This window comes from Cryptomeria japonica, chromosome 4, assembly GCF_030272615.1.
Source record: "Cryptomeria japonica chromosome 4, Sugi_1.0, whole genome shotgun sequence".
Taxonomy (NCBI): Eukaryota; Viridiplantae; Streptophyta; class Pinopsida; order Cupressales; family Cupressaceae; genus Cryptomeria; species Cryptomeria japonica.
In genome coordinates, this window is record NC_081408.1 from 569,571,697 (window position 1) to 569,589,307 (window position 17,611).

A 17,611-nucleotide genomic window follows, 5' to 3' on the forward strand; every position below is an offset into this window, starting at 1 on the left:
CTAGGATCCCTTTCTCTTTCAACAAATTTCAAGAGGCACTCCTTTCCTAAACCCCATATCTCAAATCCTAAGTTCATCCTGCTAAAATGCCAATTAGCCATGGCATGGATTTCAATGCACAAAATCGGGATAAAAATTCAAACTGTCTCAAAAGACTAGATAAAAAATCACTAATCAAACTTATTTTCCCACATTGAAATTCATTTGAATTCATCCACAATTTGTTTTTTCCAAAATATTTTCCAAAGGAAAACCATAACTTTCCAAAAACCCCATTGTTGAATGCTTGAATTTTCAAAACAGAACTTTCAAAAAAAAAATATACCCTTTTGATCTCCCTTCTGATCCTATTGTGATTAACATCATGCTTTTGAGGTCAGTTTCACATTTCAGAGGTTTTGGAGAAAAATTCCATAGTGAGGACACGAATTGGACATTTTCAAAAGTTCTGACTAACGATTTTAATTCAATTAAAAAATACATGAATTCATTTCAAAGCATGGAGAAATGAGGAAAATTACCTCAAGTACAAACTCACTGAAATCAACAATTTTCCTCCAAATTTGAGGCGCAATCCAAATGCCAATCACTTATATATTTGATCTTGTTCATTGCAATCCAATTTCCAGGTCCAAGTAATCCTAAAGCAAGCAAATCCATCATTTTCCATTTTGAGGGAAAGAGGGTTTTGGGAGAGCAAAATTGCTCCAAATGAAAATAATCCAAATTAAAGAGTAAGTCATTTCTTTTTTCTATTTTCCTTTTCCTTTTATCTTTATTTCTTCATTCCTTGCTCACCAAAAAAATATAATTTGCCAACTTAAAAAAATGCTTAAATCTTTTCTTTTTCAAAGGCAAATAAAATAATACCATTGAATCCTTTTCCGAGCAATTGCAATAACACAATTTAATTGCCTTCTCAAAATTTAAATAACTCAATTTAACTTTCGCACATAAGGAAGTATTTTTCAATCACAATTGATCTAATTGCAATAATTAAATAACATTCTTATTGCATATTAAATAACATTTTTCCCCCTTTTCTTTTCTTTCCCAATTCCCTGAAAAGCATTAGGCATCATTAACATGCAAGATTTACTTTCAAAATACAATTGCATGCATATGGGAAAATAAAATCCCACAATATAAATCATGCATTTGTTGTTTTACCACAACACAGTGTCCAAAATCGCCATTGATTCAGATTTGAAATCATAAGGTAAAATAACACTTATCTTGCACTCAAACGGGGAGTGCAATAGTGGCTACCATACACATTAGTCCACAGTGATATCTCTGATTGGCCACTTTTGGAGAATAACTAAGGCTTACAGAATAATGTGGAGAAATAACCTTGTACTTGCATACTCAAGGCATACTTACCCAATTAATATAATAGCTGAAGCAACATAAAGTCACCCCCCAGCATGGCACAATATTGCAAGCATCATTTAATCATGGAAATACATATTGACCGTCACCTAGAATTCTAACACAATGATAATAACAACCATCTATATAAACATGTGCATATCTATAGAGATGAATTATAGGATGTTGAAATCATTAGAATAATTACTATAAATCCAAACATCCTTATAAAGATGGCAATGGAATAAGACACCATACATGCATCTCAAGGTAGGCATTACCAACAATTGACGTGTAGAGGAACACCTCCTCTAAACATGTGGGTGGTCTAAACACACCATCAATACATAAAAACATCTCACAAGGAAAGCATAACACTCAAGCACAAACAATAATGACAAGAAGGACTATTTCGTGAAGTTCAATCATCAATGAGCACTCAATGCAACAAGCTCAAGCACAACCTATGCATCCCTTGATACATAGTCAAAAAACAATGCTGATCAAGGACATCACAAGGCAAAGAATGGGTGGGCATCACATCCTCCCCCTGTAATATTATGTTTACTCTTGGAAACCTACACAAGCCAAGGATAAGGTACTCTTGGTACTCAATCCTTCAAACATAGTAAATGTCACAAGGTCAACCCTCCATACTCTCACAAAGGCTAGGCCTTAAAAACTCAATACAAATATCTCTAAAGGTGCACAAGCTAGGTGAACATCAGCCACTAGTTGTGCAACCACCTTAGAGATCACAACACTCCATCCTTGGGTTGCCACTATAACTGGAGGCAATATCTAACCACATGGTCCAACTGACCACAAGAAAACAAGGTCCCAAACGAGGACTATTGGTGCTGCTAGGAAACTCCATCTAGGTATTCACTTAGCCAAGGAAAGACACATATAACCTACAACCCCTATTCTCCATGAGAGTTACAAACACAAGGTTGCATTTCCTATGGTCACTCCTAAGACCAAGGCCTTAATCCTCAAAGCTACAAGTCAAAAGTTGGGGTAAACATCTCTCAAGGCCAGAGGCAACACTACTTCACGTCCATGCTCAACAAAAGCATGCCTGACTTGCAGCCATGGGCTCCATGAGGTCATCCCTTATGTTCCACTTTGCAAAAGTGAGGTTTTTATTAACATGCTAGCCTCTAACACAAAACTAGGAATGACTTAGGGGAAGAATCTAGGCAACAACCTCTTAAAAGCATAAGCACCCTAAACAAGTGAAGCTTAGCAACCCCAAAACTCACATCCAAGGAGGCAACTAACACAAAAGATAGGAGAAGAAATTGAATCTACACCACATTGATGCTCAACTATGACCAACCTAAGGGTTAGACAACCCAACACAATCATGAAACCACAACCAACAAGGCAACAAATAACCTCTACAAGGCTTCAACACCAAGTATTCTTAAAATAAAATACATACGATAGCCAATTCTTCATACAAGAACTGCATCCCTTTCAGCACTAAGCTAGGAAAACCTCCAAACTGCCAAGGAGAAACTCTTACCAGGTAACCTCAACTGGCAACACTTCAAGAAATAGATAGAGTGGCATAAATAACTCTTTAGATATTGATAGCCCATATGAGGCATAGTTGTCTTTTTAAGTTTGATACTTTTGAGTTTATGCTTTCAACTTTAAAATTCAATGAAATTGAAATCAGAAATTTTGTTGCTGTTATTAGTTACACAATATACTGCTGTCCATTAACTTATAGAAATTTGAGTCTGTCTGTCTGTCTGTCTCTATATATATTTATATTTATTGTTGGAGTATTGACTCCACTCTAGGACCACAAACAGCTATAAACCTTCACAATAGAGATAATAATATGCACCGGAAAGATAACTGATATTGAGATGGAAAACAATGTACATAAGCTCTGCTTATAAAGGCAAGAGTGGGGATGAGAGCACCAATGAGGTGCGAGGGTAGGTAGAGAGTAGGTAAAGTTCAACTACCTGGCATGAATATTAATGTAACCAAAGAAATAATGATACCTAAGTTAACTCAAGCATAGAGTAAATATTAATTTAGTTTACTCCACACACACATATTGCTGCCCCCCTGCCATCACCCCAAAATGGCCCTCGGACTGCCATCTGAGAAACGCATCCCTACCATTGTGGCATCCCCAGCCCCAAAATGTCATGGAACACAGCAATTTTCTCTTCTACGTATATGTCCTATTGATGGTTTGGTCTTCAACAATTTATAATCTTCTTTCCCTCGTAGGATGATAGAATGACTACCTGCAGCAGCTGCAGGATCAACCAAAAGGGGACAACAGGTGCTGGACAGCAAAACAATCTCCTTTAGTTGCTGCAGTATCAACAAGCAATCTACAAGAGCTGTGCAAGTGAAAGAACCTTATGTAACAGCAAAATAATCTCCTGCTGTAGCAGTTGGAAGTTGTGTTGCTCTCCAGCAGCTGCTGTAGGAAGTTGTTTGCTGTTTTGCAAAGGAAATTGCAAATGCTGTGAGGAAAATGGGAGAGTTGAATGGGCTTTTAAGGGCCAAATTTCAATGTTTTTTTGCATGCCTGGTAAGTTTGACTCAAGTCTATGAGTCACACTAGTGCAAAACTGGTGGTGAATAAATGGTTGATTAACTCGTTTTGCATTCTGATGCGAGTACTTTTAGTTTTTGAACTATGTTTACAACCATGGTCATTGGGAAAGTTGGGCTCAATGATGAGACCCTATTTTCATGTGTACCTATATCTCCTGGTGATTCTATATAATTGTGATTCATGTCTTTGTGTACTGTATTTTGAAGTCTGGTCCCATCCCTGCCCATATACAGACCCCAAGTCTTCAGGTGATTATGATATTTATTTACCCTTACCAGTACAAAAAGTTGTAGGTTAGCCACATTAGAACATGGCTAATAAATAAATTTTAAACATATTCATGTTCTTGTTAAAAAAATGGGAAGCAGAACTTGTTTTAATTGTATCTAGTTTACTCATGTTTAGATTGGCTGAGTGATGATTGTGAATTCAAAGTCTCTTAAAATCAAGTGACTTATTTCCTGCAATGAAGAGACGCTGTGTTAGAAATCTCTTCAATGCAAGTTTTTTGATACTTAAAGCAGGTCCATAGAAATAGACTATACTCAAAATCAGTTCAAACATCCCGTATACTAGACAATTCTAAAAATGTAATTGACAACAGCAAGTAAACCATTTAAAATGTTACTGAATTTGACTTATTAAGTTATTTCTGATAACAATAAGGCTACGAGACTGCAAACATTAAGATGAAATAGACAAAGTTTTATCCAGAAGAAAACATACTTATAGACATATTGAACTGCAGAATTCTCATGTCTTTAGAGTTTAGATAAACTGGCTAGGACTTTGGAAAGTAGACCGAGTGGTAACTCCTATTAATACAGTAGGATTGTGAAAACTGTAAAATTTATCATTTTCTATGTTATTCTAAATTCAGAATTGAATGGACTGAGAAATCTTTTTGGACTTCTATAACACATTTATTTTTGCAATACATAGGTTGATTTTCGTGGAAACTTGTTGGGATGGTTTTCTGCTCATCCTCTGACACCTCTGGTATCACTTCATCACTTAGATGCAATGGCACCTATATTTCCTAAACTAAACCAGACACAGGCCTTTCAACTTCTCTTCAAGGCTGTGAGGGCTGATCCTAGCAGGATCCTTCAACAGACTATGTGTTATGATAATTCAAGGCATGGATCATTTTCTGTTGCTTGGGGCTACACGGTACATGTTTTTGACAGCATTCAACTTCCCCGTGAGCTGGAACATCCACAGCGTACTTTCATGCATTGGAGGAAAAGTATGACAGATCAATTTATGTTTAATACTCGTAATGTTTCCAGGAACCCTTGTCAAAGGCCTGCTGTCTTCTTTTTGGATAGTGTAAGCATAGGTTCTAAAGAAATCAAGACTAGCTATACAAGACAAACTGGAAACAGTTGCGAGTTGGGCAAAAGTGCATTGCAAGCTCTGAAACAGATTACAGTCCAATCAACAGAATCACAGTCTATGTGGAAACAGGTTTGTAAATTTTCTTTTCTGACTTGAATGGTAATTAATATTAGGAATTCCCCGCAGAGCTTGTCTAATTAAGAAAAGGTGTCTGTACAGGCTCCAAGAAGACAGTGCTGTGATATTCTACCATCTTCATCCAACAACAGCTTGGAGGTTCAGATTAGAAGCTGTTTAGATGGGGAGGTCATTTATCCAGGGTGATGCTGCATGGGAAGACAAAAGGTACTTGTTTTTAGGGAATGAAGCTCACTTCTTTTTACTGTAACCTACTAATATGTCATATTTTTAATGTATTGTTGGGAGAAATGGTTTTCTCTACAGAACAAAGAAAATTTGTTGATAAGAATAGCCGACACATAGGATTGCATGTTTAGGGTTCTCTGTAAATGTTATTTATGGAAATCATTCACCCATATATTTTCCCTTTTTACCTTTATTCCGCGTTTGCAATAAAATGCTTTTAATAATTTTAAAATTTAAAATATTTTTTCTCCTGTGAAAGTTTGAGTTCTATTAAAAGTCATTCAAAATACTATGAAATTACACATCTTAACAAACCAGAGAAGCATCTGTCCGTTAAAAAGAAAATACAGTCAACATTGAGTTACCTAATTGAGTGAACATGATAAAGCTTAACAGATTTGTTCTTACACCTGAAAGGCTACAAGAATAGGACTAACCAACACTTAAAAACAGATTTATTCTTTTACCTGGAATATTACAGGAAAGGACTGACCAACACTTCTACTCATTTGTAACAATATTAACCTCTGAACTTTGGAATGTGTCAACCAACTAGAAAGTAAAACCCAATAAATGATATATTTGTAATGCATTCATTCAGTTTTTGGTAGGTATATATATTTATGATTTTTGCATATATTTTGTACAGATAAACCCAAAATGAACCCAACCCACCAAAATTCTTTTGCTGCATCCACTAACCAAATCTGTGAGCCCAAACCAAGATCCAAATTAGAATTGGCAACTTGAATATATATATATATATAAATAAGCAGGAATTAAGAGTAGAATACCACATAGTATTATGTAATCAACAAAACCACCACGAACTATATAGAGAGGAAAACAGGGTTGCGGATGCCCTGGCCAATCTGGGGACTACATGCCAGACCTTAAGATGCTGGAGGAATTACACATACCTTCTAGTGAATGTAAAGATCTCCTTTCTAAGGAGTTGCAGAGCTCCCCACTTTGATGAAAGCTGTAGATTCCTTCCCTAGGTGGGTTCCTATGATCCTTGTGTTCTCTCTAATCCCCCTTCTTATTCTTGACCCTAGTCTCTTGTGGCCAAGTGTGATAAAGATTTTGGATTTGCAAGGTGTTAGAGTGATTGTTATTTGGATTTGGTTTGCTTAGTCCATGTGGAGATTAGCTTCGATGTGGAATTTGAATGTGCAATGTGCCTACATGGCCGTGACTTGAAAGTGGTTTGAAAAGACAGTGTGGAATTTATTCTTGATGTGGACTTTCTATCTGTGGGGTGTCGACGTGGTTGTGAACTGGACTTGGCTTGTTAAGCCAATGTGGGGGTTAACTTGTAATGATGAAGATAGTACTTGGCATATCCCCGAGGGGGTACTTCTTAATAATGACAAATCCCATATTACTACCTAGTTTTTAAGTGATAAATTATTGATGGTGACTAATGGCATGAGGAACTCTGATTTCTTGTGCATGAAAAGTACTCTTTGCATATTGAAAGCAAGATCTGCTACTAATTTTGATGGTGCCGGTTGATATTTCTTATTACCTTTGCATGCATCTTAAATTTAATTGATAATGTTTTGAAGTCCCCACCAAATGATGTTTCATTTGAACACGTTTCTAGCATTTTCCCGTGGTTTTGTTTGAGGCTTACTGTGCTATGTTTGGGTACTAGAAAAAAAACACACAAATTGTTTTCTTTGTTTTTCTCTGTGGCTAGAAAGATGAGGAGAGATAGAGTGAGAATTGAACCAAGGTCATGTGAGGAATTCCATAGCAATGCAACTATTTGGCACATTTGTAGTGAGGGCGGGGTCTCTTTGTTCTTGGGATGCCTCAATGGGCATGACAAGAATCTTTCTTTACAATTTGCAAGTGACTGGGACAATTGCCGGGTGCACGGCGGTGGGATTTCTTTTAAGGTTGCTGAATAAGTGATCTCTCAAGCTATTGGTATGCCCACTAAAGGTCACAAATTGAAGAAACACAATAAAGTTATGGATAATGATAACCTTGCTCTTTTCTTCAAAGATGGTGAAATGTTGGTCAAGCTTTGTGGGGTTTTTATAGGAATGAGCTCCCCAAACCCTGGAATAAGGTATGTCTAGTGCTAATGAAATATTTTACTCTTGAAGGAAGGTTCAAATGCTGCTATTTTTATCATTTTCCCCTACTTAACCACTTCCGTCATAATGCCACTATAAGCTTCCCCTTTTACTCGCTTTCTTCATTTGAAGTTTGCATCAAAGAATCCCTAGGTTCTTTGTCCAAAAACTCATAAAATCCCTTATCCATCTTCACCAAGGGCTCATCCTTCATCTGTATCACTTTCACTTGGCCCTTTTCCCTCCAAAATTGATTAAATCAATGCTCATTGAGAGTACTTGTAGACCAACTCTCCCCTTGCTCCTCCCATGGGAGTTCCTAGCGGTAAAATAAAAAATTTGTATGCTAAGGGTAAAATAAGAAGCTTTCTCTGCCATAGGTTATTCCCTAGATGTCCCATTTGGCCACCAAAGGCAAGCTCAAAATCACCACTCCGCAAACCACCCCTAGCCCCACCCTTTGTGCCTTTGGTAATCGTAGCTCTCATGGCCATGTGCTTTCCAATTCCCTTAAAACTCCCCACTCTAAAAAAATGATAGCTTAGAGTCTTTGCGAACTTAAGCATAGCCCTTTTACTTTGAGTCTTGGTAAAAGAAGCCACACTAGGAAGTCAAAAAATCCCAAATCCCAAAAATACAAAAAATGCCCTGGTCCAATTCTTTGTGGAGGAAGCCCTTTCTGAGGATGATATGGTTTCGGCTAAGAATCTGGAGAATAGGGAGGATGATGTTGTCAATATGGGGAGTACCTGTCCGAGGAGATCTAATGGACTAGCTGGCCATCCCAAGACTGATAGGAATGAAGAGGAGATGATGGATGTGTGAGGCTAAGGAGGATATTGGAAACAAGGAGCTGAAAGACACCGAGGAAATAGAGGACTTTGACGATATAGGTGGTAGACTTTTCCTTGAAATGAATATGCCGGACTGTATTAGCATGGACTCTAGCCCTATTGACCATTCTGCTCATCCGACATATCACAACTATTCTATATGCGGAAAGACGATGAAGGAGATCATTGACCTCAAAGCCAAAGTTTATGACCTAGAAGCTAAGACGGTCAGTCTCTCCAAGTTCAGCTCTAGGGTTATGCATATGTCCACGACAACACTTTGTCTACTATAGGAGAAGGAATTAAAAAAACATGGATATGAAAAAGGCAACCACAGGAGCTGTTTAAATTCTTCACTGAGGACTAGGGCTAGCTATTTGGATAGTTTTCTGCATTTCTGTTTAGCTATTTTTTGATAAAATTAATACTATATACAATGATACTAATATGTTGTTATAAACAAAGTTACTGATGCACTATTAAAGTGCTGTCGATGGCTTGTTGGCCATTTTGTCAGCCTTGCGAGCTTTTTGTTTTATAGGGCTAGCACCCTTGTTATTACTGCTTAATATTATCAAAACAAAACCACCATGAACTTGAATATCATTTAAATTTTAAACAAAAATATTTGTTGTTTGAATTTCAAGTTTAATATCAAAATAATAATATCAAGCTCAACAATCAATTTTCAATGTCATCATTCAAATGAATTTCCTAAATTATCAACATCATGAACACTAACTGATTTAGGAACATTTGAAGGACCACAAGTAGTGCCATTGCCTTTCATAGTAAAAGTGTGCTCACTTTTTGACTTCTCAAGTGCAATACATTGGGAAGAAGGAGCATCCAAGTCATTATGCTTTGGCTTCATATCCCATATATTTGACTTCCCTTCCTTGTAGCCATGTTGTTTGTGTGAAAGGAGGTGCAAGTTGGAATGCACATACACTAAGATTTTTGCCTTATTTTAGTGCAATGAGTTGTGCTTCACCAAGTGGATGAAAGAGTACATGCTTCAATTTCTTTTAGATGTAGATGACAAGCAACTTATGAAGACAAAGTAGAGAGATGGAGTAATAAATTAAAAATATTAAAAATTTAAAGAAATTATAAATGAAACTTTAAAGTCCAAAGATAAGTAAAAAATTGTTAAAATTACTTGCAATAAAACTTCGATTGTGAGACGGTATAGGTGTCGAAATTGTTGGCCATGGAAGTATCATCAATTGTGTCATGTCCCCTCCTTGATTGATATATATGAAGCAATTATTATTTATTAATTACTATAATATAATATAATATAATATAATATTTATCAATGTGATTATTTAAAATTATTAAATATTTATTTATCAATAATAATATTCTTGAAGTATTTAAATCAATATTATATTACATAAATTATAAACAAATTATTAAATTATATACAGCATATTGAAGACTCAGAATACATATACAACAAACTATACATAAAATATACGTATATGTTAATACATATACACCAAACCATTTATACATATACAGAAAACATATATCTATGAAAGAACAGCGAATGTTAGAAATGAGTGTTTAAGACATTAATTGATTCTTAAACGGCAAATTAACAAATTATTAAATTGCTGCAACTCATATGGAAAGACACGAACTATCACAAAGAAATACGATTTACATTTGAAAAGGCAGGATCTATTATGTACATTTAATAGACAATGACTAATGAAACGAAAGGGGTGCGATGGTCTTTGTTTTATTACAAAGATTTGTATTTGTGATGTTTAATAATTGTTTTCTATAAAGTAATACGTTTCACCAAAAAGTGTGATGAACGGTTGCTGTGTGAATAGTGATGACTATTAAATGGAAGGAGATGACCCTTAAAACTAAGAGATAAATATAGAGTCTAAATGAATGATAGAGGGGGAAATATATGTACATCTCTGAGGTTATAATTCAGAATAAGGAAGATAAAAAAAGAATAAGAGCAGATAAGAAAAGAGGAAATAAGGAATACATCAGCAATCACATTGACTGGGGAGAAATACTACCTGTAATAATATGAGGCTGGTAATATTATTAATGCAATTTAATATTACTAATGCAATTTAATATTATTAATACAATTTAATATATTAATACAATTTAATATTATTAAATACAATAGATGGCTATTAATATAATATAGTATTGTTAATAAATAAGCTGCTGTTAATATAATAAAATATTGTTAATACAATATGATGCTGATAATGTAATATAATATTGTTTATTCAATACAAGTGATATGACATAAGAAGAGGAATACAAAAGGAAGCCACGGCAGATCAGAAAGGGAAAAGGGAATAATATAATGGTGATAAATATAGATATTGATATAATAATAGCTATTAATATAATAATTATAATTATTATAATATCTTTTAGAAACTGCTCTGCAGTAATACATAATAATTCATATAACTACTAATTAATATATATGAAAATGAATTATAAATGAATCAGAATAAGATTAATTATCTAGTATGGTAAATTAACAAGTACTTGATAGACTAGAGAAAGATAGAATATCACAGATTTGATTCATGTTAAGATAGACTTGTCTCTTAATCAAGTTAGTTTAAGTTATAAGTACATAGAAATAGGTTAATTATGGTTAAAATGGGTCTAAACCTAGTAGGGGTCATTACAAATTCCAAGCATCTTTTTTGAACTTATCACCAAGATCCTCAATACTTTGAGCATTGGAGTGTACAAAAGCAGTGAACTCATTTTTAACTACATCCTGTAAGTTAGGATTAGGGAAGAGTCTATGAAATGCAACCATTTAGAAATTTTATAATCTCTATATGGGGCAATTCTTGTTGGCACAAAAAAAATCTCAGTACTATAATATTTTGGACTCAATGCATGGTGTTTCTTTTCAGTTTTCAGTTTAGTGCTTACATTTCAATATTCAGTATAAAAGAAAATTTTCAGAGGTTTTAATTGAAAAAGATATAAAGATTTATTTACTACTGATTCACCCCTCCCCCCCTCTCAACAGTAAACCTGTGTTCTACAATCCTGGAGCTGATCCCTCATCATTTGTTGCTTTGAAGTGTTGAGCCCTTGGTATCCCTGCAAGCTGCATCCTCTTTCACTTCAAGCCTTGATCATCATGCTTCCCTTCCTTGTAGCAGACCTGCAAAACAAACAAATATTTAATCAAACACCTATGGGATAAACTTTGTTTCAGCCTTGGTGGGAAATCGATCCTCATATGGACCTTTTGCTCCCAACTTTTGTCCCAGCCTACGATAGGTCATTCGAACAATTATTTCCAGATTTAACTTAGGTTCTGATTTTGAATAATTTTTATACTTGTAAGCTCATTAAAATCAGAAATTCAACATTGCATAACATAAATTCTGAAAATAATGGAGATCTTTGATCAAAAGATGGACATTTCACCCTTAAAAACCTGAATCTCAGACTTAGAATGGGTCTCATATTGATATATAAGTTTGAATACACCCTTCAAAACCTGAGTGTTATTGCAATCAAGTGTTGTTCCAGGTCTGATTTCTGATTTTGATGTCTGAAAGTAGGTCTGAAAATTGTGTTCTATTGGCTGGGATGGTCCTCTTTATAGTGCAACCCCTGTAGTTGATATGATTTGTGTCTGCTGAAGCTGGGAATGATACATTCCAATCTGAGATAATGGCTGGAAGTGACGTCCTCAGCCTGTAATGATGGCCTGAAAACACTGTGATTTTCCTTGATGCAATGGCATTTTTAATCAGCAATGGTGTCGCCCCTGAATGTCCTGTGAAATGCCCCCAAGGATGGTGTTTGATGTCTTCAATGGTGGCACAATCTGATCTCTAATGGTGGCGCAATGCCTTCAACCAGTAATGGCGATTCCTTAATACTCAGAAGATCTCCCAATGGTGGCGCCACCTAGGGCCTTAGACAAAATCGGATCTCTTCCAGCAATGGTGATTCCCAACCTTCTTTCTTCCAGCTAACTTGGAGCTCAATCAGCCACTTAATAATGTAATAATAGTCGCTGGCCTGGGTTCTTTATTCAACTTTTTACCTTTAACCTTCACCACACAATGAATGTGGGATAAAAAGAAACACATTAAACAGCCAAGTGGAAAATCGCACCTTAATTAACTTTATTTTCATCTTTGCTTGTCCACTAAATGGAATGGTGGAAAATCAATCCACATTTGGACTGATTTGTCCCCAAAATTCTCAAGTAAATGTTGATTTTGGCCACTTAGTGGAAAATTGATGGTCATCTGAACATCATTTTCATCATTAATTTGCTTTCCCTTCACACATTTTCTCCAAGTGGAAATTTGCCTTGCATCGGGACTGAATTTTTCAGTGTTCCACGGGCGTTGGGGACGGGGGGACCAAGGGCCTAAGTTTGGGGACGGCAGGGGGACGGCGGCGGGGGGGTGGTGCTCATATAGTTATACATATACATATAGTACTTGAAAAACCGGTTTTGAAAAGATGTATGACAGTATAAGAATTAGATTTCAAATGAAACTATAGGAAATACCAAGATTACTTAGAAGTTAGATTCGTAATTGCTAAATGCTAAATAAAATTTGACAAATGAAATTGTCAAATTGGAGATTTCAGATTTCTATTATATCGAAAAAGGAAAACGAAAATATGAATATCTGATGCCATTGCAAAGTCTATAATAATAAAGATGATTACATGATTCATCATTACAATGAGTAGCCAAATACAAATACGTGTAGCAATAGCATTACAAAAGAGACTAGAGTCAAAGACAAAATGACAAAACTCAAAATGTAGCTAATGGAGGCCTATAATCATCTTCAAACTCCTCCTCACTGGAACTGTTGGACTCCTGAAGATCAAGGTCCCTCAAGCTCACACCAACTAGCCCTGCATTTGAAGTGGAAGGATCATCCTCATCAATCTGTGAAGGCTCCTCTGGCTCTACATCCCATCGTGCCGCTGGACTCTCCTTGTACACAAGTGTCTTGCGATCCATGAGACGCAAAGCACTGTGTACAACCATAAGCTTCTCTGCTCTCTTAGAGGTAAGTTTGTTCCTCTTAAGAGAGTGGATGAAGCTATATGTAGACCAGTTCCTCTCAGCAGCTGAAGAACTGGAAACTTGGGATAGCAGACGGATGGCTAGAGTGGTGGTCAAAGATTTCAGGCCATGACAATTCCACCACAAAAGTGGATCCTCCTGTGCCATAGTGTCTATATCCATCTTTGCCGCATTTGAATAACCTCTAAGAGTGGCAAATCTTCCCCACTCAATGCGCATTGTGCCAGCATCTCTAGAATCAAACATCTTCTCTATGCACCTAAAGAAACCTGCCTTCACCTCATCATCCTGAATCGGTGTCACTCTACCCGGTCTAGCCTTGTACCACTTAGGATTCAAGGCAAAGGCAGCCATATGCAAAGGAGTGTTCAACTTGTCCCATCTACGTTGAATGATAGGCCGGATTTGCTCATTGTAGAATACTAGAGAGGGGTCCTTCACTTGCACAATAGCCCTCATCTGGTCAAGTATAGAGTCAATGCACTCATACACCTCTCCAAGGTTAGGTGCATCCCCATCCCCATATCTGATCACCTGGAATACTGGAGAAATAATGGAGACAATGTATTTCGCATCAGTCCAAAACACATCACTCTTCACTATCTCCTTCACCCTTCTCCCCTGCTCTATCTTGGCCTCAGCCCACCTATTCCACTCATTAGTCATAACCATGAGTTGCAATGCCTCTTGCAACTCAATCATTCTCTCCAAGAGAATGAAATAGGGTGCATATCTAGTCTCAACTGGTTTCAAGAACTCCTTCTTCGTGAAGGTCCTGAAGAGTGCATGTGAAGTGTGGTGGTTGCAGATAAACATTTGCACATCTCTCGCATCGGTGACCACTCCTCTAATCCAGTGAATCTTCCCCATGTCCTTGAGTGCATTGTTCATGGCATGCACACAACATGGGGTCCACCAAATGTGTCTATAGGCTGCCTCAATGAGTCTCCTTGCTGCTCTACACACATGGGCTGCATCTGTCACTTCTTGGACCACATTTTGTGGCCCAACCTCCTCAATAGCCTCCCTGAGGACTTGAAACTGGAAATCAGCATCTTTACGATTGCCTGTACAATCAACTGCTCTAAGGAAGTATGGGCCCTCTGCACATATGACCATGACGTTGATGAGTGGACGATGGCTAATGTCCGTCCACCCATCCATAACTATGCTGCACCCCGATGCCACCCAACATGCCTTCATCTTCTCCATCAAAATATTGATCTTGGAATAGCATTTATCCAAGATCAGTTGTTTGTAATTAGGGATGGCGGATTCCAATTGCCTTAGGCAACATTGGAATCCGCCTAAGGGTTTGGTCCCTCCTCTAGCGTGTAGGGTTGGGCCCTATACTTCATGGCACATCCTTAAGAACCCCCACGCTACTCCACGCCACATGCAAAGGTCCAACCCCATAATCAATGCATTTCGGATTAAAGGAAAACAATGAAAATTAAAGGATAAAGCCGACTCAAGTATAAGCCGACATATATGAACAATGCACCATATAAATAAAGATGCTTCCCACCTCAATCACACACATTGATTATTCATTTTATTCCATGTGAAATATATGTCTGCCATTGCGAGTAAAGGAGGAATATTATATCTGCCATTATAGGGAAATACCTAAGTTATGTCAGCGATCTACTTCTGCCAGTAAAAGTGTGAAATGCATTCATGTGAAGAGCGAACTGATGTTGGAGGAGAGCAAACTGAAGTTGCAGTCCATAAAAGAGCAGACTCCATACATTACCAACCTAGGGTTTGGACTTGATTGCTGTTGGAAGGGATAAAGGTGCAGATGTGACTACTTGATGCTTGTGAAAGTGCAGTTTTGTGGAAGACATTATCAGTCCTAAGTACAAACACCTTCAAGTACTTGAGATAAGTGTTGTAACTCTCATATGAACATAATTCATAATCAGATCTGAGGATCTTTTTTGGCTGGGTTTTTCCTCCTAGGAGGTTTTCCCAGGGTAATTGTGTTTTGTTCTTATTTTGTTCCCTTCTTTGTTATGCTTAAATCTGGAAAACTACAAACCCTTCATTTAATCAATTTAGTTAGTAATTAAATTCTGATTTTCTGAGTTTAGATTAATCTGAAAGTGCTAAAATTAACATGGTATCAGAGCCAAGTTGCAATCAGATCTAGCATCCTGTAGCCTAGATCTTGCACCTTCTTGCTGTCGTATAATGATGATAGGTTCCAAGATTGAGGAAAGATTGAAAAGGTTTTGTGATCAAAGGTTTAGCATGGTCACGTCTTGGTCCAGCATGCTTGAAGATCCGACTCTTCAGCGTCATTCAAGCTAAGTATTTTTGAGTCTTTGCATTCTTGATTGCAAGATATATTATACTCAGCTTATCCAAAGGATTGAAGTATTATCGTTTGGCTGACCTAGTTCTAGGTCGTATTGATTTTATGATTCTAATTGCCTTAGTTGGTAGACTTATCTAATATAGAACATTATTTAGATATCATTATGATTTGCATACTTTTATTTTTTTTTGGAACTTAGAAGGTATTCTAAATTTCTGTTTGAGTATTGCAAGGTATTATAGATCGATTCTTCGTTAATACTTTGATTGGAATCAGGAATGTCTTGGACTCATCATCCACAGTTGTCATCTATATAACTATGATCTAAATACTTGTTATGTTCTCTGCACATGTAATTTAGATATTGTTATTATGTTAAATAAACTGGTTCTATTATTGACTTTTTATCTAAAAGTTCTAAGTATCCTTGTGATGAATACTTATATGCATTCTAAGTGAGTAGCTATGCTTGGTTGAGTTATGTTTTTTTAAAATGATCTTCATTCATGACATTTCTTATTGACTTGAATTCTACTTGACATGAACAACTTATGGAGATGTGTACAGTCATGAGGAGCTAATGATTGTTTGCCTTGGCATCATTGATATAACTATACCGACTGAGGTGTAGGAATTTTATGTTCTATTAATTATGGAGATGAACTCTTAATGAACAGATCGAGATCACTTTGACTCAATATTTTGGCCTATGTGTAATTTTACTAATAGGTGTTCCTGATAGAAAAGTTTAGTTGAAAGATGATCTGCAATCATGTTCGTAGTATGCAAGGGTTAATGCTAGACGAAGAAACTTATTTCTCCTGTCTATTACACAGCCTTGTAGTTTGTATAATATAGATCTTCTTCATGTGCCTTTTTTTTTTGACGTATGAGATTCTTCTACTATCATAAACTACCTTGAGATCTGTTTGGTTTTGATCAAGTATACAATTGTACTTGATGGTTAACAAAGAGTATAACTAATGAGTTTTTTATTCATTTTGCAGAATGATGTTATTGTTAGATCAATTTTATCAATGCTCATTTGTTTTGATTTACTTCTGATTACTTCCTCTGGACTGAACTGCAAATAGATGAACTAATGGATATTATGGCTGCATTCAGTCTTTGGTCTTTTCTATGTTCTTTCTTCTGATTTGAGTGAACTATTGTTACACCAATAAGTTGTTCTAGTATTTTTTTGAGATGTTCTCAACCTTCAAATCTGACCATTGATGTGAAGAATGAGATCTACTATAAATGTTTTATGAAGAAGTTATGTTTTAGGGCAAATCTTTCTTGTTTGGTTTTGTAATACCAAAGATAATGATCAACTAGGGACCTTAATGGAATCTTGAGTTCTGATAATTGTAGATTCATCACTTATCCTATAAAGAGGTTGATGGGGCACGGCTGGATGATTTGTGAGGTTTTTGTGCTTACTCCGTCGTCTATTCCAAGAGATTGAATTTATATCTTGTCTTACTAACGTTGCATAATGTTGCTATTCATTGGCTGAAACTATTTTCTACAAATCTGTGATTCTATTTGTGATTCTTCTTTGAAAGACTTCGCAATTGATTTCTTAGGATTTTCGTTTTC

At 36.3% G+C, this 17,611-nt stretch overlaps 1 protein-coding gene across 4 annotated transcripts in view; it reads left to right on the top strand.

The window, feature by feature from the left end:
- The window catches only part of LOC131071071 (uncharacterized), an 81,341-nt gene that overhangs the window by 2,088 nt on the left and 61,642 nt on the right, over window positions 1-17,611 (top strand). For 2 of the 4 annotated variants that reach the window (XM_058006771.2, XM_058006767.2), the window contains exons 2-3: window positions 4,910-5,437; window positions 5,528-5,653. In XM_058006771.2, the coding sequence (XP_057862754.1) occupies window positions 4,910-5,437; window positions 5,528-5,632 (633 nt within the window). In that variant the 3' untranslated portion in view covers window positions 5,633-5,653. Of the gene's footprint in view, window positions 1-4,909; window positions 5,438-5,527; window positions 5,654-16,566; window positions 16,922-17,611 lie in introns of those variants that run through there. The other 2 variants (XM_058006769.2, XM_058006768.2) reach the window with 2 other exon arrangements.